Below are 23670 nucleotides of genomic sequence, written 5' to 3' on the forward strand. Positions count from 1 at the left end.
GAAATATATGGATTCAGCTTTTAATTACCTATTTTTATTATGTTTTTCAACCACTGTCGATATACTGTATAGGGCTTTGAATTCGCTAGCTCTATTTTTCGCTTATTGTATAAAATGGGCTTATTCACGGTTTTTTAAATTCGACCATTTTCATGAAACGTGAAACGATATTTTTGCGGAAGTATTTTTTATAGAGTATTCTTAATTGCATTTTTATGCCAGCAAATTAAGTTAGTGCAAACGCTTATGATCGGCCAGACGGCTTTTGTGTGTATCAATAAAAGCAGTTATCAAGCATTTAGAGTAAAAAGCAGTTAATCAAATATTGTAGACTTAAATAGATATATTTATGTAAAATTATGTTTCTTTACAAGTAATTTACATAATTATTAGTTGAAATTATGATTTGATAAAATAATCAAGAATTTATATACCTAATCGATTTTCATTAATTAAGTTAAAGTAACCTCCCTAGGTATGTGTGACAGCTGACATATAAAACAAACCGAATACGTCCAATTTAAAATCACGGTTTTGAAATCTCTGATATTCAAATTTCGCGAATATATCGAAAATATAAATTCTGCGAATTTAAGTTCCTATTCAGTACTTAAACAACATAGACCCTAAGTACATTATGCAAACTACTTTAGTTATACCACAACATGAGGAAGATAAGATGCCTGTTATATCTGTTCTTTTGTAAATTAAGTATGATTCGATCCAGTGACTTAAAGACAGTTAATCAAATTGAATATTGATCGTACGAACCAATGTGTTTCGTGAATATCGTTTTTCTGCCACAACGGAACATATTATATTCACTGTTTTGTCGGTCTGAGAAGGCTATTCGGGGATATATTTGATAATGTACCTTTATTGCCCCTGTTTAAAATTGATTTTGAAAAACAAAATACAATATTCGTTTTATCACCCTTCGAGTTCTTTAGAATAATGTTGGATGCTATTAGCAGATATTCAACGAAACATCAAGGAAACAGCCTTAACGGAAAGATGAAACAAACTGCAAATGGATTGATATCCTATTCTGCCTATTCAGATATTTGTATACAATTAAATGTTTTCAGGTTTGGTAATTACATTCAGTCACTAAATGGAACTCATCATCAGATATATCTTCAATTAAATCTAGATGTTATTCACTTTACATTTAAGGTTTCTGCCGGAGTAGTTATAGGTACAGTTACACGCTCTTCATGTGGCAGTTACAACCATATTCATCTTTCTATAAAGAGAGATGGAGGATTTGTTGGTCCGAGCAATTATTTGCCACAAGGACTTATTCAAGTGCCGAAATGGACACAAGAGTGCGATGACTATAAAGTTGAGTACAAGGTTTGTCGAACGCCTACTTCATTATTAGTGTACAATTAAATGAAATAAATGGCAATGATTAGAAACGCAATTCGTTTTGACGCTCAGTAAAAATCACTGTGAATATCTGAAGCAATGATTTTTATATGTTGACCCCTGCCATTTTCAAAGGCCTTTATAAGTTTGATGAAATGTGACATAATTCTATCAACAGTTTAGATCTGTGGTTTGGAGTTGCGTTAATACGATGCAAAATCTAGTACGTGCAGGTTCCAATACAAGTGTCGAAAACATCTTAACTGTACGATTTACGCTTGGTAAAAATATTGAAAATGATCACCTTCAACATTTTACTGGAAAATGTACAGTTCACGCGTGCTTAAAACATACTGCTTTCGTTAACGCTATTTAAAACTAAATTTATATGTTTAAGCAACTCATGTGTTAACTAATCTACTAATGAGACAGGTGATCTATGTAGGTATAAAATCTTCCTTTAAGTATAAACATATTTTTAACAACAACATAATCCTAAGTTATTCTTATCTTGAAATATAACTTTCATTTAATACTTTGCTTAATACTTAACCCGAAACACCTTTTAATCTACACAAATTTATTTGATATGTTAGGGCAAAACAATTAAATCTGGAACCATAGTTGGTCCAGGGGGGCGAAATGAAGATGACACGTCACCGGACGTTCCAGTTGATGAATCACAGGCTACCGAAAGTATGGGTTCAGGAGAAAAACCCGGACAAGATGTTCAAAACATTATAGGTTCGTCATTAAACATTCTGGGAAAGATTGACACATAATAGCTGAAATTTCTTCCTTTAGCACGCTGTCTTTTAGGAGGGTTGTTTGATGTAACCAAGCTCAGTTGTTGATTCTTTGTAATTCCTTAATTTGTATGTATTTTTCAAACAGAAAACTTACTGTATAACTCTTAACACGAAACAGAAAAAGGACTGAGCTGCCTGCAACTAAACCACAAGACTCATACCTCTGCAGTAACTCAACACCATTTACACAGTATAAATGCAAATGTGATTTATTGCTACTGTTACAAGAATGAATTGTTTAAAGTGCATTGTTAAATTTCATTGTATTTTATCACCAGACAATCCCGATGGAATGTATAACAGACTTTCTGAACGAAGAGAAAAACGGAATGTATTGCAAAAGCTTGGTGAGAGTATTTTAGAACTAATAACTTTCATAATTGACGATCATAAAGTCTCGTCATTCGATAATCTTTCCAATTAAAACTGCCAACAAGACTTTGAATCTATAGACACACTAGATAAGTTTTACATTGCACAAATAAGACCCCCGGAAGCACAGTTATTATATCTTTGAAATAAAACATACTAAGCTCATATTTTAAAGTAGTTTCATTTGTATATTTTTCAAAATTTGCTATTTTGGGCTTGTGAACACAATAGAGACCACATTTTGCAATCAGTTTTTATCAGACTTGCACATAATTTGTATTGGCATATTATCTTTGTTCCTTTCGAAAACTGGCCAGATCCCGTCATGGGTTCTAGAGTTACAGCCCCTTTAAGTGCCAGATTTGCTATTTTTGGCTTTTGAACACAATAGAGACCACATCTTTAAATCAGTTTTTATCAAACTTGCACATAACTTTTATTGGCATAATATCTTGGTTCCTTTTGAAAACTGGCCAGATCCCATTATAGGTTCCAGAGTTATGGCCCCTGCAATGTCCAAATGTTGCTGTTTCAGCTTTTGCAGCCATATAGAGACTTCATTTATGGTTTGATTTCATACAAACTTACAAATTAACTGTAACCTTAACCCTAACCTGTCAGATCCAATCATAGGTTCTAGAGTTATTGCCCCTGAATGAACATTGAAAGTGCCAAAATATGTTAATTTTTACCTTGTGAACATGATAGATGCCGCATTTTGCATTCAACTTTAGAAAATCATGCACCCAACATTAATCACAATAAGATATCGGTTCCCATTGCTCGAAGTTCAAGGTCACACATTGAGGTCAAGGTCAGCACTTATCCATAAAATGGTTATATCTCTACTATTGATAGTATTGGCTTTGAAACTTAATGTATGTCATCAGGTTGACCTAGATACTATGCTCTTATTTTATATCTGATTACCTCCCCTGATTTTAATCAAAATGTATTTATATCAGTTTGTTCTTACAGGACTCATTTGAAATTTCATTATTGTCATTAGTTGGACTGAGACAATCAGGGTTGATAACTATGGACTGATTTGATGTCAAATTACCTCCCTTTATTTCAAATTAAAATGGGTATTTCTCCGTAACTAATGAAGACACTGATCTGAAATTTCATTTATGCTATCACATGGACTTGGACAATCAGTGTAGGTACATATTGACTGAACTTATGACAAATTACAACCCTTTATTTATGTAAATGAATATACCTTAGCAAACTTGGTTTGGAGATTGGCCCTGACTAGTGACCAAATGGTCAAAAGGGACTGTTACAAGAAAATATTTTTCTGATGATATTTAATGTGTTTGCCTATGTGATCTATGTCAAAACTTGATCTTATCATTAAGAGCAATGATACTCAGATGAGCTATTAAGGGCCATCATGGCCCTCTTGTATATGTGTTTTTGAGTGTTAGATGTAGTACATGGTGAGTTCCTTTTATAGCTGACAAATAAGATAGTATTTTACAGAAAAAAGTAAGCACATTTAACAATATTTACCTAGAAATTTTATAAGTCTGCCATCATTTTTGTCTTTTAAACAAATTGTATGCTACTTTGGTTGAATATTGTCTTTAAGCTGAATCATCGTAATATTCTTCCACATTCAAAGGACTTAAGAAATGTTAGCAAATAAAACTAAAAAGAAAACAACATTGTCTTTCCCTTTAGGTGTAACATTTCGCATTTAAAAAATATCAGAGATTAGGGCGCCGTATTCCACTTTCTGTATGTGATTTTGTCTCGCTCGTATTTTGATCTGTGTCAAGTGGCATTAAAACAAGTTTGACTGTGGTTATTTTATAAGAAAATAAATATATCATCATTACAGCTGCCTCCCTGGAAACGCTTGTCGCCAATATAAAAGGATTTCTGAAGAGATTTTCTATACGTCGAGTTAAAATGGGAGAAATTATCCAATTTCTGGACAAATTAGAACTTCACGAGACAAAACAAAAGATGGCTGCATTGGTGAAATCGATTAAAGTAAGTAATTACTTTGCCATGCAAATTTTATTGTATTACTTAACTAATTTTAAATTTTGTTTTTATATTTATGTTTTAAATCCTTTGACAGGCTGCATTAGACCAGGAATCCTGCGGCAGCCCATACCATATGACAGATCAGGAATTACAAACTGCACTTTTGAATAAAGGAAAACAGGCAGAGAGTGGGAGTAGGGATGACATGATAAAAGAACTTCTGAAAGTAGAACACAGTACGTTATGTCTCTACATAGAAAAGAATACAACCTAATAGCAATGCTATAAATAAAATATCCGAAAATAGACCATGCTAGCAAGCAAGCTAAATTTAGTCTTTTCTCATCTGATTCACAATAATATGATTGTGTTACACTTACCAATTTCCTTATGAATGTGTAGTAATGTATTGATACAAGTTATTGATTAAATGACTAAACATATTGAACTTTATTACGGTCACATACAATAGGGTTATTATAACAGTAGCTCGATCTGTGATGCTGTATTCGGCTTGAGTGGATTTTTGCCAGATCGGACCTTACGAGGCGCGCAAGCGCCGAGTGTGATCCGACCTTGCAAAATCCACGAGAACCGAATACAAAATCCCAGATCTAACTACTGTTATAATGACCCTTTTATTATATCTCTACCTTTTTGTTTGTTGTATTGTTATTGAACGAAATCTTTAATGTTTATCGATATTAAAATGGAATTAAGTGAAGTTTTTATGTGCGCTATTTATGAAACTGTGTCAGGTCATGCATATTAATGAAAGTAGTCCGGCAGCATACAATACGGAAGTTAAAGGTACAATACGGATTTTTGTCTGCCTGTTCATATTTAATTGTGAAATACAAGCCGATATTTTACAGAATTTATACAGGTATATAATAAATGATGTTATCGTAAAGTAATGTCAGTGCATAGTAATTTGCGAATACAGGAATTTGTTTTATAATCGTTATAATATATAAAATGCACTGGCAAAGTTGTTCGTTTAAGCCGCTCTCTTGTTCGAAGTTATAATGTCTCCAAAAATTTTAGAAAAATAGATATTTTTACTCCTGTTATTCGTCTGCTCTGTCCACAAGTTACACAATAGAGTTCTCTCTGTATTATTTCACCAATTCTAATACACAGCTCATATGATTGCCATAATGAGACAATATGCAGACTGCAGTTTCACTCGTGTGCGGCGACATCAAGGGTCGCATATAAGTATTTAGCGTCTTTCACCTCTAAGAATTGATAATGTTGCATAAATGTTTCCATAATGATTTGACATGCGGAAACATCTTTAAGTTATGTCAGACAAAAGACAAATAGGCTGCAAGTTATGTTTATTTTGTACGTATCACCCATTTGATTTTGTTTGTAAATTCCTTAAATTGGTATAAACTGTTTTCGTAATCAGACAACGCATGGAACACAACTTTTAGGCAGGTCTCTTTAGGTCTAAAGACTTTACCATGAGATCATAGGTCGGATGGACTGTAGTTTATAACTTGTATGCTTTTCTCCAATCGAAGCATTTTCAAATATTCTTAATCAGAAAACGTACCGATCGCAACTTCCAAGGTCAGAAGGTGGTGTCACAGGTCGAATAGGCATGTCCTCATGCCCGCTCTATATCTTTCTACCTCCACAAACAGGCATTTGGAATTCATAGATAATTATATTTGCCATAAGAAGACGACATGCATATCGCTTCATTCAGTCAACGTCGCTCGGTGACATCAATATTGAAGCAAGTTTTATTTCTTGCAGACACCGTGTCGTATTATTCCGTGCTACTAGAAGGATTTTCACATGATTAAGCTGTAATAACTGTAGAGCTATATACTCGAGAAATCATGCAACATCCATTACATACATTTTTAAGCACTTTTTCATCTTTCAGGCTGCCCATTTATTTCCCTTACAATGCCTTCAAGCGAAACGCTATATTGTACTCTTGATGAAAAGTGCCTTGGACTTGAGTGTTGCTTAACACTTGAAGTATTACATATGCTGCAGAAGACGTTTAGAGTCTATGTAAGATTAGATACAGATCCGTTGGCGTTATCCTTTGGTTTGGATTCTTGGAGCTATGTGTTCAACTCGAGTAAACTTGTCGGCGGTAAAGACACATTTTTAAGAACTTTAATTGCCGGAGAATCAACTGGTTTACGAATCTAAATGTTTCTAATTTTTCAAGATTCGGAAGTCTATTTAAAAGATATATGTAGGAAAGTGTGAAAAGATATCTCTATGTTAAATGTCTTAAAGGGATATTTTGTTATCACACTGCAACATTATTTTAATATTTAATATTGTGAAATGTAGAATATCCTGTCAATAGAAGAAATGTGTCTGTTGTAAAGATACGTTTGGTCAGGAAAAGTTTGTATAAACCAGTTTTATGTAAAAAAAAATGATCTGTCATTTTGGAGAAGTGCGTGTTTTCTTGTGACGTCGTAAACAGTACAATGTAATATGCATTCTTTCATTTGAATGTGATACTATTCGAGATAGACATTTTGTTTCTATGGAAAGTAGTTTAATGCATTTTCATACAGATCTATTCTAGATGTTTATACCAGTCAAAATGAAATACTGTTAATATTCAATTAATAATATATTTTCTTTATTACAGAAATTGAAGGTATATTACAGACAAAAATAACAATTGATTTTCTAGACAACCAGGAAATAATGATCAAGTAAGCAATGTGTAATGTTTAGGTCACCTACTGGTTTGACACTTACGTTTTGTCCCTTACCCATCTCCAAACCTTTTGATTCAGATATGTATTTAAAGTAATTAAACATCTGTTTGTGACAATTATGATGGAAAGAATGAATGCGGAAATGCACACCCTTTTAATGTGTTGCTTGGACTTAAACACAGATGGCAATGAGCATTTAAAAATGAAGATCGTAAGTAAAAGTTTTTTTAATGATGACTGACACATAGATATCATACGTTATAGTAAATATTAGGTCAATTTCATGTAGTCGTTCTAAGGTTGGAACTTCTCAAATGTTGAAATAATGTACAGAAAACGTGAGCATTTTTACATGGTTGCTAAACTGTTAAAACACTTTCCCTAATGGGACGTTTGTAACTATTTTTATAATTTGTAATTTTCTAATAGATATATATAGGATAAACTTAAACTTTGAACATTTTCTCTAGATCATATGTCAGTAAATTTAGATTGTTTGGAAGTATGAACAAAAATATAGCGTCAAACTCTTACACGTACTTTGATTGAATCAGGTATAAAATTCACGTGTCGATAAAAGAACTGAAGTTATCAGTCGGCGTTGGACTTTGTGACACAGAAGGTTTCGATGAATGCTTGATATTTGTTGATTTACTGAAAGATGCCATATTTCCGTTTCCGAAATTACATCCTAACGGTACAATATCATACGAACTGCGTAAGTGTTTTATGTTGTCGTGTGTTGCAATTTTAAACTTCAGACTGTTCTTATTAATTTTGTTTATAAAAAAATTAGTTTACTTCGCAGTTCACATATGTGATTAATTAAAATCAAGGTTTTATATTTCAAATTTCTTATTATACTTCATTAACTTATTTTATGTCAGTAAAGTGAAACAAAATAATCATGATACAGTCATGGACGTGTTTTAATTATATACATGTATGTTACTTACCATTTTCCCAGCCAATTTCGCAGACTACGGTGAAGACTTGAAAGAGAATTTGATTGAAGTTGGAGAAACAGTCGCAGAGGCAGCTATTGATGAAGTTGTTTCCCTGTTTCTACAAACACTTGGCATTTCAGAAGTACGTTCATAGAAAATAGCAAATTAAAACATACCTTCGAATAGTTTTTACTTCAACCTCATCTGCAGTTTGTCTGTTTAAAATATTGTAAAATTACTCAAAGGTAATTATTAGTTATTCATTATCAGATTATCGTGTTAATAAAAAACTGTTTTCAGCTGGATAAAAACAATTTTATTACGCTCTTGGATGTTTAATTCTTCACATATACATGTTTCATTTCAAAGGATTTGCTACTCAACGGACCCCCTTATCGTGCACCAGATACGTTAGAGGTAGATGAATTGATAGATTACTTAATAGATAAACATTTGCCAACTCATGGCTCAATAGAAGAACTGAGGGCGAGATTCTTGGAAAATGAAAGAAGTAATTATTTTATGAGTGTCTACATTCTACGCATATAAAAGATTAAAATTTACATAAGATATCACAAAAAGATGAAAAGTTTAATCCATGACTTTCAGCCTCGAATCATATCTTACGGGACAAAGTTAACCCTTATCGTGCTGGACACCACTGATTCTGCCTTTGCGACCAGTGTAGATCATGATCAGTTTGCAAATCCAAACAGTCTGATCAAGATCTGTCCTGTTCGCCATTCAGTCAGTATGGTTTTTGGTAATCACCCCTTTTAACAGTTAACGGTACAGTCAAAATTTGGACAAGTTCATTCAAGAAATTTAGTACATTATGGGTTAATAAATCTTACTTAAAGAAGCATGGCGTGTTAGTCAGTACTGGTATATCAGAATGAAGCCCTGGTAATGAAAAATTTCCTTTATATCACTTAGTTTTTTCTATACAATGATCTCTATAATATACGATGACGATTTTAAACATATTCGATAATATGCCAATATCTTATTTCGTTAGTGGAAATCAGGAGATACAATATTAAAAGATTCAGTTCATTCATCTAGTGATGATACATTATTTTTTCTCTTTTATGTAATTCATTATCTTACATTTGTTTGAATCGAATGTGTTCACTGTTTACTTATAATTATTTTTTTCGAGTGGAATGACAATGTAGCAGCAAACATGTACCAATATTATCCTTTTCTTTGTTTCTTAGGTTGTAGCCTAAATGGATTAAATATCCGTCTTCCAGACATTACATTAGACTTTTTACATTATGACATTTCTGACGATTGTATGCGTATTAACGTATACGCAGATGTAAGAGTTCCAGGAATCAATTACTCCAGAACATTCTCCGCCTACGTCGAGCTGGACCCATGTCGTTACGTAATACGAGCGGCGTTTGAGAAGTGGGATACCACCGTGATACTGTTTGAGTATGACTGGGGTAATGCATTTATGTTTTATATTGTAAAATGTACATCTAAATAGTGAAAAACGAAAATCTTATCGTTCAAACTCAATAAGTCAATGCAATTAGAACATAAAATGCTTATTGCTTTTCCAACTAGCATTATACACGTTTTCATAGATATCTGATATCACTAAAGGATTTTTTTTCGCTCAGTCAAATATAAATATCAATTGTTATTTTAAAATAATATATAGGCAAAGAAGAGGTGCTTCAGCTTACAGAGGATATGTATGTAACGTAAGTATTCATCATTGTTGGCATAAACTCTATTTTGAAATATATCTAATAGATTAAAAAACTTTAGCGATTAAATATGGTGTTTTAGACTTTTGTACAGTTTATTTTTTATCTTGAATAAATCAGATAATAGTGCAAAATGACGATACTCAGATATAATCTCATTTCTTTTTGCATAATATGGGCTTCAGCCCGTTATCTAAGATCGAATATTTTCACTATTAATTACATAACCAATCACATCATTACATGTTTTGATTTATTTAATCATTGTAGATATAATTTCTTGGTTGTAATGACTTCCAGTATAAAAAATAAACATTGTTTTCAAGGTTTAACACTGACAAAGATGAAATAAAGAAAATGTTTGTTATAAACCTTGGTATTAAATGTACTGTTGCCAAAATTGATGCACAGCTACTGAGAGAATTTATGGTACCGATTCCAATCTGCAACGGTAACTTTTCTTTACAAGGTAAGAATTTACCGTTATCGGAAAATGCAATAACATGATTTGGTTGTACTTAACATTCGTCAGATAAAAATGGTCACAGAACAAACTCTTGATATAGTTCTAAGATAATTAAAATACTCTGTAAATTACTGCTAATTTGATTTAATTTAACGAAAAATATACATACTTTTACAATCTTGTGCTACACATTTCATATTATTTAGATTTCTAGTTGTGGTGTAATATAACAATATTAAATGCATTTACTTCCAGGAAGTCTTATGGAAGTAGCAGGAGCATTAGGTGGTCAGATAAACAGGGAAGTATTTGAGCTCGTGTTAAAACAACTGGGTATTGACGGAATCATTAAGGAAGGATCTTGTGAATTGCCTTCGCCCCCTGCTGGTAATGTGTTTATTTATGAACCAAGTTTTATACCGATTTTACATTTTTCTTCAAATGGAGTACCTTGTGAGAAAAATATCTGAAGTTTGTCTTATTATAATATGATTGAAATTATGAAACTGCCAGTCATGTTTGGCTGATTGTCCGATTGGACAGACTCCTTATCCAGTAGGCTACTGAAATACAGTTTAATTTCGACAGTTACATTTCCCCCAAAAATGATCACAAAGGATATTGATATTTGTTACAGACTCAAAACTGCAAACTCTTGTATACACTCGCTTTTTATCTTTTCTCACCTCTTTATCTGTTCCAGACGAGGTTGCGGACAGTATACTATTCAAACAGATTATTTTTGAACTGTGAATAAAGTTGTTCGAAGTACACAAATCACATTTACTGTCCACATATTGACACTGAATCTGTTGATGAAATACGTTTCTGAGTCTTTTCCTAAATATTAATTAAAGAAAACTTCGAATGCAGCAAATATCTGCGGTAAATAATACACGCGTATAGAGAATGTTATAGTTCTGATATAACAAAGGATATAATATTGATGTTGATGCTTTGCCCGATCGAATTTAATTTCGGAATCAGTCAGTATTTAGTGTTTCAAACGGAGTCGTTGATTTCAATATTTCAACATGTGGAATTTGGTAAATTTTGCAAACGTTTTAATAAAAGAAGTTATAAGAGACGTTTGAGCTTTTCGTTTTGCAACTCTGTTTTTACTTAGCCATTCCATTAATCTGCAACAGAAAGACTTTTCAGCTTTGCTCGAAAAATCTTTAAACACAACAAGTGTATACTATCTCATAGCACCTCTAAAATCATTATGTTCAATTGTACGTTGTAAGTCACAGCCTGAGTGACAATGATACATTTAAAATTTTCTGTTAACTGGATCAGCAAATTTTATTTTGAAATGTATGTGGTATATAAAAAAATTTCATTGTTCCTGACCTAATTTATTTTAGATTCTAACACGACAAGCGAATAACCTACATACATGTAGAACAAAATCTATCTCGGGTTATTCTGCAATACACCACTCGCGTGCAATGACGTCATCCGATTCAAATGCGTAGCACGGTCGTAAAAAGTAGTTACCATTTCTTAACACTGTTGATACTAGTGGGTCGTGTTAGAATCGAAATAACAAGTTACCAAGTGTGATTTATCGTTAATAACCCTAGTTTTTGTTCTTATGCGAAACAATATATCACTCAGGCCTACGTCCTTCGTGATATATTCCTACGCATAAGAACTCAAACCACGGGTTATTCTACGATTAACCACAACTGGGAACTTATCATTTCTTAATTAGTGCAATAAACTTCTTAGTATAACTGGGTTTGACATTTTTCTAGTAGTAATCTTAGTGATCAAAAAGTAATCATGGTAACATTGACAGAGTAATAAAAACGCAATAAAAGATTTTTATAAACAGTTATCTCAATGTAATTTGTATCATTCGGAAGTGCTGTGTAATTTTGATTATATCGAATTCATTTCCATGCAACCATGCCCGGGTCTAACCCATAGGTCCCTAGACATTGTTTACAAAATTCGGATAATGAATAAGACATCTTACTTCAATGACCTATAAGTATTTTAGTCATACGGAATATAGCCAGTTTTATTTTTTTATTTAGCAATTTCCTAATATTTGAAAAAGAAAACATTTATTCTAGGCATAATAAAATACAAACTTTTTAAAACTTATATAAATAAAATTTCAAGAAGCGTTAAATACAACTTCAAATTTACCTTACTTTTATGTTTTGCTTTATTTATCTGTTATTTTTGCATTAATGTTAGAGCCTTTCTCAGCAGGGATTTTATTTACATTGTGTTGTTTAACTTGTTGAAAATAGGGTAAGTGAGAGGCTGGCATGCCCTAAACGCGTTTAAACCCCCAGTTTCCTTTATTTAGACTACTGACCGTTCCAAGGCGGTGCCCTTGTTTTCAACTTGCTTCCTGTCTCTTGTATTTTATATTGCGTGTATAGTCTTTGTTGTTGACATTTTATTAATTGTCAATCTCGTATTTTGTGTTACGTATGTAGTCTTGTTTTTGTTTACAATTACTAGTATTGTCTTGTCTGACTTGTTGGGAATAGGGTATGTGTGAGGATGGCATGACCCAAACGCGTTTAAATCCCCCAGTTTCCTTTATATAGGTTACTGACCGTTCCAATGCGATGCCCCTTGTTTCAACTGGTTGTTTTGTCTGTCTTGTATTTTCTGTTGCGTATGTTTTCTTGTTTGTTGTAAGCGTTTTTCCTCTGCCCCACTCCCCTTATTGTCCTCTCCTTTCCGTTGCATTTACGCTACGTTTTGCATCCCCTCCCCCTTTACTTTTAGTAAGTTTTCGTGGCTCCCCTTTGTTTTGGCAGCCGAATCTTAAGACGGTACTTGATTGTTTTTTTTTCCAACTTGGGTGGTTGCGTTTGTATGCTTGTGATTCTATAACGGTGCCCTACTATTTTCTTATGTGTTTCTTGTTCGTTTTTCTATGTTATTCAGTTGATCGTAGTTATGTGTTTATCTTTGGTACATAAATGTCTGCGCTATTGTAGTTTACGTTGTAGTGCGACTGTTTTTAAAGAACATGGCATTCCCTTTGTATATTCGTCCTTGTTCATCTTCCCCTTCGGAATCCTTCCCCCCCTCCTCGACCCCATTTCGCCCATTACCATTTCCTTCCCCTCCATCAATATTTAGCTTCTTACAGCTTCTTTTTGTTGTGGGCCCACTAATCAAATGCGTGGCTTTGGGGCTGTGTTTTTTGGTGCTCTGTGCTTTCGAGAAATCTACCCTTACCTATTACTTTTCACATAGCACACCGTCATAGTTATAAGTAACAACTTTAATCCGGCTTTTGACCCAAGGTGCCCCTGCGGACACCTTTTTTCTTGCTTGGGCTGGCACTAGGTAGAACCTCCGACCTCTCATAAGCCAGCAGCATGTTACTTTGGAAAGTTAACCAAACCTGAAATATTTCCCAGTTTTTGACTTAATATTAAGTATTTGCATATGTAAAGTTTCAAGATTATTCTTAGGAATTTCGGTGGTTAAATGAATATGTTTCTGTCTCCATCAGACTTTTTATCCTTAACATATTTGATGTTCTTGGATATCAAAGACTCAAAAATAAATAATAAATTTGGAACAACTTCCCAAATCTGACTGTTTACGAAGTGTGCATTGGTTTAACGTTTTTGAAACTTTCTAAGATCAGTAAAGCATGCAATTAAAGTAAACTTGATACATACATGTAGTTTATATTTCAAACTGATTAATCTATCCGGGAGTTCAAAATATCCATTCTAGTTTTTATTTTAGAAAAAGTTAAAAAGTTTAAAACACTGACGTTCCAGTGAGTCAATATCTATGCGGCAGTTTTATCAAAACTACGGATCTTTTAAACTACTTTTAGCGACATTTCGTAAACAAGATTTCAAACGGGTCGAAGGCAAATTTAATCTCATTTGGATATTCTGACTCATTCGAAGTCTATGTGATGATTTGACATGCTGGGAGTTATGAGTGAGTTTTGGTGTGTCACTAAAATTGTGTTTCCAACTGATCGTCCAAAGGTGAAACGACATCTTGATCCTTTATTGGTTGGTTTCTTCCAGGTTGTCTATAGATTTTCTTTTATCAAAATATCTTCGTATATATGTAAATATGTAAATCATATACTGCTTTCGGGTAACGGTTTTAGAGGGATGCCCTAAACGTTATATTTCATAATGAAGTGATAATATATCATCCTTGTTTGATGAATTATTATATGATGTATGTATTACTTCTTCAGACTGTCCTTCATCTTTGAACATATCCAGTATGATACCTCCCAGTATGAAGGATGTCCTAAAATGTGAATTAGCTGACAACTGTTTTGGCATTACATGTTGTGTCAGTTTTGGCTTTACAATACCGTTGTCTTCTACTGAAATGAAAGTAGCATTTCCGGTTTGGTTTAAAATGGATCCGTGTGATTTTCATATTGACACTGGAATAGGTGGACAAAGAGCTGAGGCACAGCTTCTGAAATATGAATGGGGTAAACAAAGAATTCAGCTGCATTTCTGTAATTGATTCGCGGTTCTATATGAAAAATTTAATTTGTAGGGAATTAAAATAAATATATATTTATAATGTGTTTGCCAAATGCACAATTATGCAATTTGATTTTTTTTTCTACAAGTAGAAATTAAGTATTATACTAGTTTAGTATGTTAATCTTTCTTATATATTATGATCTACAATTTTAGGACAAGAATCAACAATTCCGATCGGGTCAGGCGAAGATGCTCCAATAACGATAATGTAATTATGACTGCATTTCATTAAATCGAGGAAAAACGTTTTTTTTTTTAATCATTGAACGTAATCAAGCAAAGTAATAGCAGGCTGACAGTTTGATAGATCAATCATAGGTTATAATAGATATCCTTTATTTCATTTATTTTAAACATAAAACGCCATTTTAGGACTCTATATAACTATGGCCTGTATATTTACATATGCTGACATTTTATATATATTTGTATATGAACATGTATTTTTAAAACAATGCAGGCATTATAGCATTTTATTGAAGCAGCAATGAAGTATCCATTAATTTGTACTTTAATTTCATATTGTATACAGCTATGCAATTGACAGCGATGAGGATGGCTTTATCTTAGATCTACGTGTAGACATATGTTTACCAGTTGATGGTGAGCAGTACTGCATTCCGGAAGATGGCATTTTACTTTTAAACAAAGAACAGGTTCCAGCTTGCAACTTAAATGCATGGGCAAATATAACAGGTTTGAATATATTTCAGTATGAATTTATAACGGCCATTCTAAAAATAGAGATAATCGTGCTGGAAAATTGACGGACTTTAAATTTAGTTTAGTCCTTCAATGTCTTCGCCCTCAGCCTTGAAATTTGGAAATGACACGACAAAATCACAAGGACATAGAATTGGCGAATAGGCAAAATTACTGACTTATAAGACTTTTTCGTCTCGTAGAAACGGTTGGCCAATGACACTTTTGATTGCATGCGACGTCAGTGACGTCATTGATGACGTCATATGGTTTCAGTCTTTCCAAGATGGCGGAAAATGCAGAAATTGTGAAAAATTATTAGGAATTAGGTGTATCTCAATGACTTGTTGTACGCAAATTGAAAAGAAAATCTACCCAGAAGCTTCTTTTCCGTCTGCACAGCAAATAAGATAAGTCTCAAAATCTGATGCTGAAGGAATAGTAAGAGACAGAGGCAATATAAACACTGGTAGAGCAGCAAGCAACTTTCGACGTCGTTTAAAGCCTGGGGCCATTTCGAGGATATATTGTAACTGATGAAAGTTACATATGAAAACGTTATGTGTAAAAAAAAAAACTTACATGTGTATGCTAAAGTAATATATATTACAATATAGATTATTGTAAAAGCTATGTTATCCTATATTATGGATCACCCTGTATGATTTTGTCAGAAATTGGTGGAAAAGTACAGTTGGTTTGAACAAACAATTTTAGGAGCATGTTTAATTGTAACATTCAGAGTCAACAAGAAACATTCTTAAATTTTAATATCAAGCAACATGATAAATTATGTTAATGTACCAAAACCGTTCTTAATTGTTAAATCATTACTCTCGTTGCAGACTTTTCGTTCAAAGAATGGATAGAGTCGAAAGGAGAAAATGTGGGAGAGCAACTTTCAAGTGCAGGAAGAGATGCCCTCCTAGATCTTCTTGGTTTAAATGACCTACTGCTTTCACCACCGTGTGATCGGAAAAGGAGTCCATACAGTCCTTCAGTGATGGGTTGGAACACCTGTGAGAATTTCTTATTGCTTTCCTCAAAGCTATGCCTATTTATATCTTGAAAAGAAATATACATATAATTTATTTCCTTTAGATGTTAGTGACATGTAAATTATTTGTCTACATGCAATTTTTTTATTTTAGTTAGAATTAACGCTTCATAAATATTTAGTTCCAGTGTGCCCGCTACGTTTTGTGAATCGTCCAGCCTTGCCAAGCATCGTGTCGTGCAGTGTACCTGATTACTGCACTGGGATCAACTGCTGTATTGATATAGACGACATCGGCCTTTCTTTGAAAGCTTACATTAACGTCAATATGTGCAATTACTTTATTTCCGGTGGAATAGAAACACAGACATTCAATTTTTCATTATTCAACTACGAATGGGGTACGAGTTCCATTTTATTTGTTTAAATGCCATACGTACGACAGTGTGGCTTCAGAGCAAATAATTGAATTAATAGATTAGTCATAATAATTTGTTTGTTATAATCACATCTCTATGTGTGGGTCAAACGTGTTTAGCTTAACGATGAACCCGTTTAATTACAGTTTCAGTTCATTGGATGGGTATATTGTTGTATTACTTTCATTTCAGGTAAGACAGAAACAGTATCAATCAAAGACTTCTTTCGTTTAAGGTAAACTGAAAATTAAACCCAGTAATTTCAACCGATATTAATATGAGAAATGTATACGGTCAAACAATGGAACTTACATGTTTGCATGATAAGATAAGATTATATGTGCCATAATTATGACAGTTTGTTGGTATTTATGAATTACGTGAGCGTCTATTTTACATTTAAGTGTTTGTTTGTTTGTTTGTTTTGGGTTTAACGCCATTCTTCGACAGTATTTTTGTCATGTTACGGCGGACAGTTAACCTAACCAGTGTTCCTGGATTCTAAACCAGTACAAACCTGTTCTCCGTAAGAAACTGCAAACTTCCCCACATGGATCAGAGTTGGAGGATTAATGATTTCAGACACAATGTCGTTTATCAAATAGTCACGGAGAATATACGCCACGCCCGAGGATCGAACTCACGACCCCGCGATCTGTAGACCAACACTCTACCTACTGAGCTAAGCGGTTGGGCGTTAAGTGTTGTAACAGCTTTTGTATACATCGTATGAAAAATGATTTCTTTTTAATTACAGTGATTTGTTTGTATTACTTGGTGTTTAATATTCTTAGGTATTCGATAAAGAAACCAATCGATGAAAAGGTTTTCATCATTACTCTTCAAGTAGGAGTTTGCCTTGAAAAAGATGGCAGTTGTATGTTTGATGAGAAGTTGTTCGATGGTACAAGGGTTCCCCAACTTGGCTGTGACACGTCTTTCAATTTTTCAAGTAAGAAATAAAAACATGTTTCCTTTAAAACTATTCGATCATCTTCTAACAGATGAATTCATATTTGGACTTTGGAATGCTGACGAAGGAAATGTTTCTTGTTATCGAGTGTGCCTAATTAAAAAAAAATAGATAGGTTATATTTTGTTTCTTAGCTCACCTGGGCACAAAGTTCTCAGGATAAACTATTGTGATCTCTCTCCGTCCGGTGTCCGTCCGTTCGTCGTCCAACGTCCAACTTCATTTAAAAAACATCTGCTCCATAACCAGTGGGCCAATTTTGATGAAACTTTACAGGGATGATCCTTGGATGACCCTACTCAAAATTGTCCAAAGAATTGGATTCCACAAAGAACTCTGGTTGCAGTTGCAACCGAAAGGAACAACTTTAAAATCATATTGTCACTAACCGCAAAGGGTAGAACTTCGACATTTGGCATGTCACATCATCTAATGGTCCGCTGTTAAGAGTGTTCAATTTATTACCCCGGAATGAGAATAGGGCCCGCCCCGGGGCACAAGTTTTACATAGATTTATATAGGAAGAAACTTTAAAAATCTTCTTGTCTGAAACTGCAATGCCTAGGCTTTTGATATTTGGTACGTTGCATTGCCTAGTGGTCCTCTACCAAGGTTATTCAAATTATGCCCCTCAGATGGAAACAGGCTACACCCAGGGGTTCACAAGTTTAAAACAGACTTATAAAGGAAAAACAACTTTAAATTTCTTCCTGTCTGAAACAACAAGACTTAGGCCTTTGATATTTGATATGTAGCATTACCTCTGGTCTTCTACCAATATTGTTTAGATTATTACCCTGGCATGAAATGAGTCTCCAAGTTTTACATAGACTAACAGAGGGAAAAAAATCTTCCTTTCTGAAACTTCAAGGCTTAGGCTTTTAATATTTGGTATGAAGCATTGCTTAGTGTTTGTCTAACAGAGTTGTTCAATTTATGCTCCTTGGGTAAAAAGTGGCCCTGCTTAGGTGGTCACTTTTTATATGGGTTATGTAGGAAAAATATCTTCAAAAACTATCTGATTATATTTTATAGAATGTTTAATTATAATTACCTGATGACCTCAAGTAATTAAGGGCCACTTGACTTTGCCCTTGACCTACGGACCTACATTTTTTTAGATACAGCCTTGAAATTAGGATAACATACGCAGTTTTGCACACCGATCTGAAAACTGACTTTCAGTGACCATGCATGTGACCTACTGACATACTTTCTTAATATTTTAACATCAGTTTGACATTTGAAACATGCAGCTGATATCATTCAGGTCAGCGATCCAGGGTCATCATGACCATCTTGTTTTGTTTAGCTTGATCAGGTAAGCACAGTTATGACAAATGGGTTACTTGACAGGTTTTTATGTTGAAAGACGAATTCCTGTGCTTATAAGCTAAAGATTCAGCAAAATAGGACCCACAAAAAGTACAGAGTGGGATATCATTTTTATAGAAAAATAAATTATACAGGCTACGAACATAAGGATAAACGAAACTGCACTTCAGTGAAAAAAGTAAAGTTAAGTAATGTAAATCCTTGAGAAATATAAGAAACTTTAAAATCAGTTTCATGTGCTGTTTCAAGAATCAGAGTTTCCTAGTCTTTATTAGTTTATTAATATACTGCGTATTATATAAAAAAGTAAACACTCTTTCTTTTACAGACTTTTCTGTAACGTCATTGCTTGAGAACAACGGTTTAGGAAATCTCAGTACGTCAGACGATTTATGGGGAGATGCTGTAAAGTTTCTATCAGAGATTATTGGTCTTGACAAGTTCTTTCTGGACGAACAATGTGATGTACATAAAGATCCGTATAAGAATGCAGCAATGGGTTGGAATAATGGTAGTAACAGATTTACACTAAATTTAAGTTTAAAAAAAGCAAAAAAACTTTAACGTATGGATTTCTAAACTTTACTTAAAATGTGAACTATTCTACCAATTATACAGCTAAGACAACGGAATGTTCACGAAGTTTCTGTACTTATCAAAAAAATAAAGGAAATGCTCCCATGACAAAGTGGCTTTCTCACTGTACAAAATCTTCTTTTATACCTGGTATTTAAGCGAATAACATAAGTTAAATTAATAAATATAGATATATAATGATTTAGTATATATAATATATTTAAGTGTTTAAATATATATTCCAAATACATCGTTAAATATTCTGTAGGGCATATTAGTAAATACTCATGTTTAGCGTAAGTCTAAATAGCTGCATATTTATTTAGTTTGATACAATGTGCATTGGTGCACCTTTGTATAACATTTCAAAAATATAGCAATAATTATTCAAATCTAATCCGCAATGTTATTTGGGAAGAGTAGTTATTATGTCATTTAGTGATGCTCATTTTAATGTTGATAATCAAGTGATTTTTAATGGCTTTGTTATTATGCGAAATGCAATCTTTTGAGCGCGAGGTTGAAGGCTAATGGCAGTTAGAGACGTCATAATAAGGTCATTATAGAATCACCTAATTATTTTCAATTGTTCTGATATGCTATTTAATATTTATAGTTAATGTTAATCCGAAAAGAGAACGGCGTCTTTGTTATTAACAAAAACTACGCCTTACTGTACAATCAGTGTTCAGCAACTGAAAAAAGACTACCGTTACTGACCGGAGTGTTAAATCTCAGTCGACAGCTTTTATAAAATCTAGAAGTTTGTTGGGTATATATATCCAATCAAGGAGACGCGATGCGGAAAAAATAGATATTTCTCCAAACATTTCCGAGAAACACAAGCTCGTCGTAATTTACGGAGGTTAAGCAAAATGATGTCTGACTATGATAGCCGAATGAAATTAATGCATAGGTCTAGAGGTCTAGTCTAAAATGTTTTGGGTTTAGCGATGAGCATAACCTTCAACTCTTACTTATGTTTCAGGACACATCATGCCGAAAACATTGATATCCAGTACTTCAATAATTCATTTTTTCTATTAATAACAAATAATCAAACAAATAAGAAGAGTCTGTATTAGCATGCAATGCTACCAAAAATAAGTCTTGCCACCAACAGTTAAGACTTTCAGCATTTTTAAGGTGGATAAAGGGATTTGATGTCCCGCCAAACATTGTTTTATATGTGTAGTGTATGTCATGTATTCCAAAACGTTTGTATTTACTGTATTAAGCATTATGAAAGATTGTAAAAACAATATAAATATACATAGGTACGTTTAATTTAATTTCCGTACATTATTATGCCAATTTGGGTTTCAGAGTGTCTGGAAACCACTGTGGATCTTCCAGATTTACCAGAATCTACCGTCTGTCATATCACTGCTTCATGCACAGCGGTTGACTGCTGTATTACTGTTGACTATCTGAGACGTTCTTTGCAAGCGTCCTTTGCTATCGACTTCTGCAATTTTACAGTTCATGGGAACTTGGAAACGTTGACATTTAGCTTTGATATTATTGACTTTCAATGGGGTACTTTTGTTCCTTATGTGTGAATTGTAGAAATCAAATTTATATTCAATTTTAATATAACGATTGCGACGTAATTTCCAAAATAAAAGGCTTCTAGATATTGATTTAAATTTAGTATAAATAATTTTTATCGTGACGTATTACAATAGTCAAACTTATTACATTTTAAGATACATAATATATGTTGGCAACTGAACTCTCCTCAAATTTGCTTATCAAGTTATTGTATGAAGTGAACACATTTTTTTCCCTAAAAATATAAAATCTATTGATAACTGTTTATAGATTTAGATAAATGTTTATTTTACTTTTTGACTTCATTTTTTGGACGCCAAGCTGAAGAAACTATCTTAGATCTCATTAAAATTAGGTTTGTATAGAATAAATTTTGATCACTTTCAAATTATTTTGCTATCGCAGCAGTCTTTTATTTGAAGTTATTCTAAGCTTAAAAGGACTGTAAGCCATTTTATTAAGTATTATACACTATATATAAAGGACATTTTCAAAATTGAATCAGTCTTACAATTCTAACAATTTGAAACTGCATATCATTGTCTAACTAATAGAAGTACACTAAAAGAAGTCGTTTCAAGCAGAGACAGTAAAATGATAAAGAAACTTTAGCAGATTTTTTTCCGGGATCTTATTAATAATGATGTCACCGAAGTTTTTGTGACATGTATCAGTAATACATATTTGCTTATCTGTGAATAATGCGACGCCGTCTGGTGATACTGTAACGCTTTACGGGAATTGATGTTACGTCGAAACATTTTTTTCCGGTTTAATACCTCAAGTTCCATTTTGGTCATTGTTCAAAGCATTGGCAGGTCTCAGGTTAATCCACATGCAATCCATCAGCCATCCTGATGGCTTCATCACTGAAAGTATTCGACACCAGAAGCGAGGTTTCGAACCCACACCGATGAGGGACATGAACGCGTTTTTATCTACTTGGCCACGGAACCCTACCCGCTCAGACCCCAAAAGTGTTCATTATAAGTAGCAGTTTATATGAGAAATCGATATAATATACTTGTGAACAGTTTTCAATTCCTTTTACTTTATACAAGTTAATTCTTGTTAAATAGAAATGATAGCACAATCACATGAGCAATTAAAGGTGTCACTTTGTCAATACTTAATTGGACTGCAGGTATACAATAGACAAGACGGAGAAACATTTCATCATTGACCTTTCTGTTGAAGTCTGTTTGGAATCTGACGCTGCTTGTCAATTTGCTGTAGACATCTTCGAGAAAAAAATGTTCCCTATTCCTGTGTGCAACCTAGATGCGGGCTTTAATATAGGAAGTATGTTGTGATTCAAATAACCTGTTAAATATTATTTTTGTTATTACATACAAATTTATTGTAGCAATTTTGTTGCATATTTGTATCCAATGATGAAAGTACTTTTTATTGTTACAAAAGAATGCCACAAATATTGTATATTGAACGTTCACAATAACATTTGCTGCAACTTATTGCATTTTAATCTCAAACTAGACCTTGAAAAATACTTACATGAGATTTATATTTGATGTCTTATCTCTCTTTTAATACTTCGTTCGATTTACCATTACTTTTTTCCATTTCTTATGTTATCTTCTCTACGTGGCTTTTGTGTACATAGCATGCGATTTTATCATATTTTAATGAAACATATATTTGTTTTGTGTAGAGTTTTCACTAAATAATTGGCTGAAAGACATTGGTAGTTCTCTGGAGGATAATTTGCCTTCGTCAGTAGTTTCACTGCTTCTTAGACAGCTACACTTTGATAAGTTTCAACAGAGACCAACATGTTCTGCATCTGATCTTAAGTATGAGAATGCTTCGAATGGATGGAATTCAGGTAGTAATTTATCAGTCATGTTGCAGTATCATTTATTGTGGTTATATACTTTTATCTGTTTTTGTTTGCTTTATACATGAATATTTTTTCTTTTTCTTTTATGTGTTCGTAATTCTAAAGTCGGATACAATTTATTCCAACTACTATACTGAAAACACTTTACTTGATTCTAAATGAAATTTTACTACACTTGCCATTGCAGCATCAACTATATGTTTCTGACAGTTTAGTTATAAATCATAACATATAAGGTTCTCAGTCACTAAACATATTTTTATATAGGAAGATTCCTATATTTCTAGACTGTCTTTGGTATCGAGTTTTTAATTTAATAGTCATTTGATTGA

General features: G+C 33.2%; 1 protein-coding gene and 1 long non-coding RNA gene across 2 annotated transcripts in view; both read left to right on the forward strand.

The window, feature by feature from the left end:
• Window positions 1–21485, forward strand: part of LOC128556594 (uncharacterized) — a 33937-nt gene extending 12452 nt beyond the window's left edge. Inside the window, exons 13-35 of the mRNA XM_053542158.1 lie at window positions 1177–1356; window positions 1968–2115; window positions 2459–2527; window positions 4402–4556; window positions 4648–4789; window positions 6457–6675; window positions 7192–7258; window positions 7819–7982; window positions 8232–8353; window positions 8581–8722; window positions 9432–9665; window positions 9887–9929; window positions 10262–10404; window positions 10657–10788; window positions 14615–14863; window positions 15075–15129; window positions 15454–15617; window positions 16469–16642; window positions 16809–17021; window positions 17232–17274; window positions 17834–17991; window positions 19676–19858; window positions 21250–21485. Coding sequence (XP_053398133.1) covers window positions 1177–1356; window positions 1968–2115; window positions 2459–2527; window positions 4402–4556; window positions 4648–4789; window positions 6457–6675; window positions 7192–7258; window positions 7819–7982; window positions 8232–8353; window positions 8581–8722; window positions 9432–9665; window positions 9887–9929; window positions 10262–10404; window positions 10657–10788; window positions 14615–14863; window positions 15075–15129; window positions 15454–15617; window positions 16469–16642; window positions 16809–17021; window positions 17232–17274; window positions 17834–17991; window positions 19676–19858; window positions 21250–21485 — 3435 coding nt within the window. The remainder of the gene's footprint in view (window positions 1–1176; window positions 1357–1967; window positions 2116–2458; window positions 2528–4401; window positions 4557–4647; window positions 4790–6456; window positions 6676–7191; window positions 7259–7818; window positions 7983–8231; window positions 8354–8580; window positions 8723–9431; window positions 9666–9886; window positions 9930–10261; window positions 10405–10656; window positions 10789–14614; window positions 14864–15074; window positions 15130–15453; window positions 15618–16468; window positions 16643–16808; window positions 17022–17231; window positions 17275–17833; window positions 17992–19675; window positions 19859–21249) is intronic.
• Window positions 21486–21736: 251 nt separating this feature from the next.
• Window positions 21737–23317, forward strand: LOC128557589 (uncharacterized). The gene is made up of 3 exons (XR_008371258.1): window positions 21737–21832; window positions 22622–22779; window positions 23150–23317. It is a non-coding gene; the product is annotated as an uncharacterized LOC128557589 (long non-coding RNA).
• Window positions 23318–23670: the final 353 nt, after the last annotated feature.

Source organism: Mercenaria mercenaria, chromosome 1 (genome assembly GCF_021730395.1).
Source record: "Mercenaria mercenaria strain notata chromosome 1, MADL_Memer_1, whole genome shotgun sequence".
Taxonomy (NCBI): Eukaryota; Metazoa; Mollusca; class Bivalvia; order Venerida; family Veneridae; genus Mercenaria; species Mercenaria mercenaria.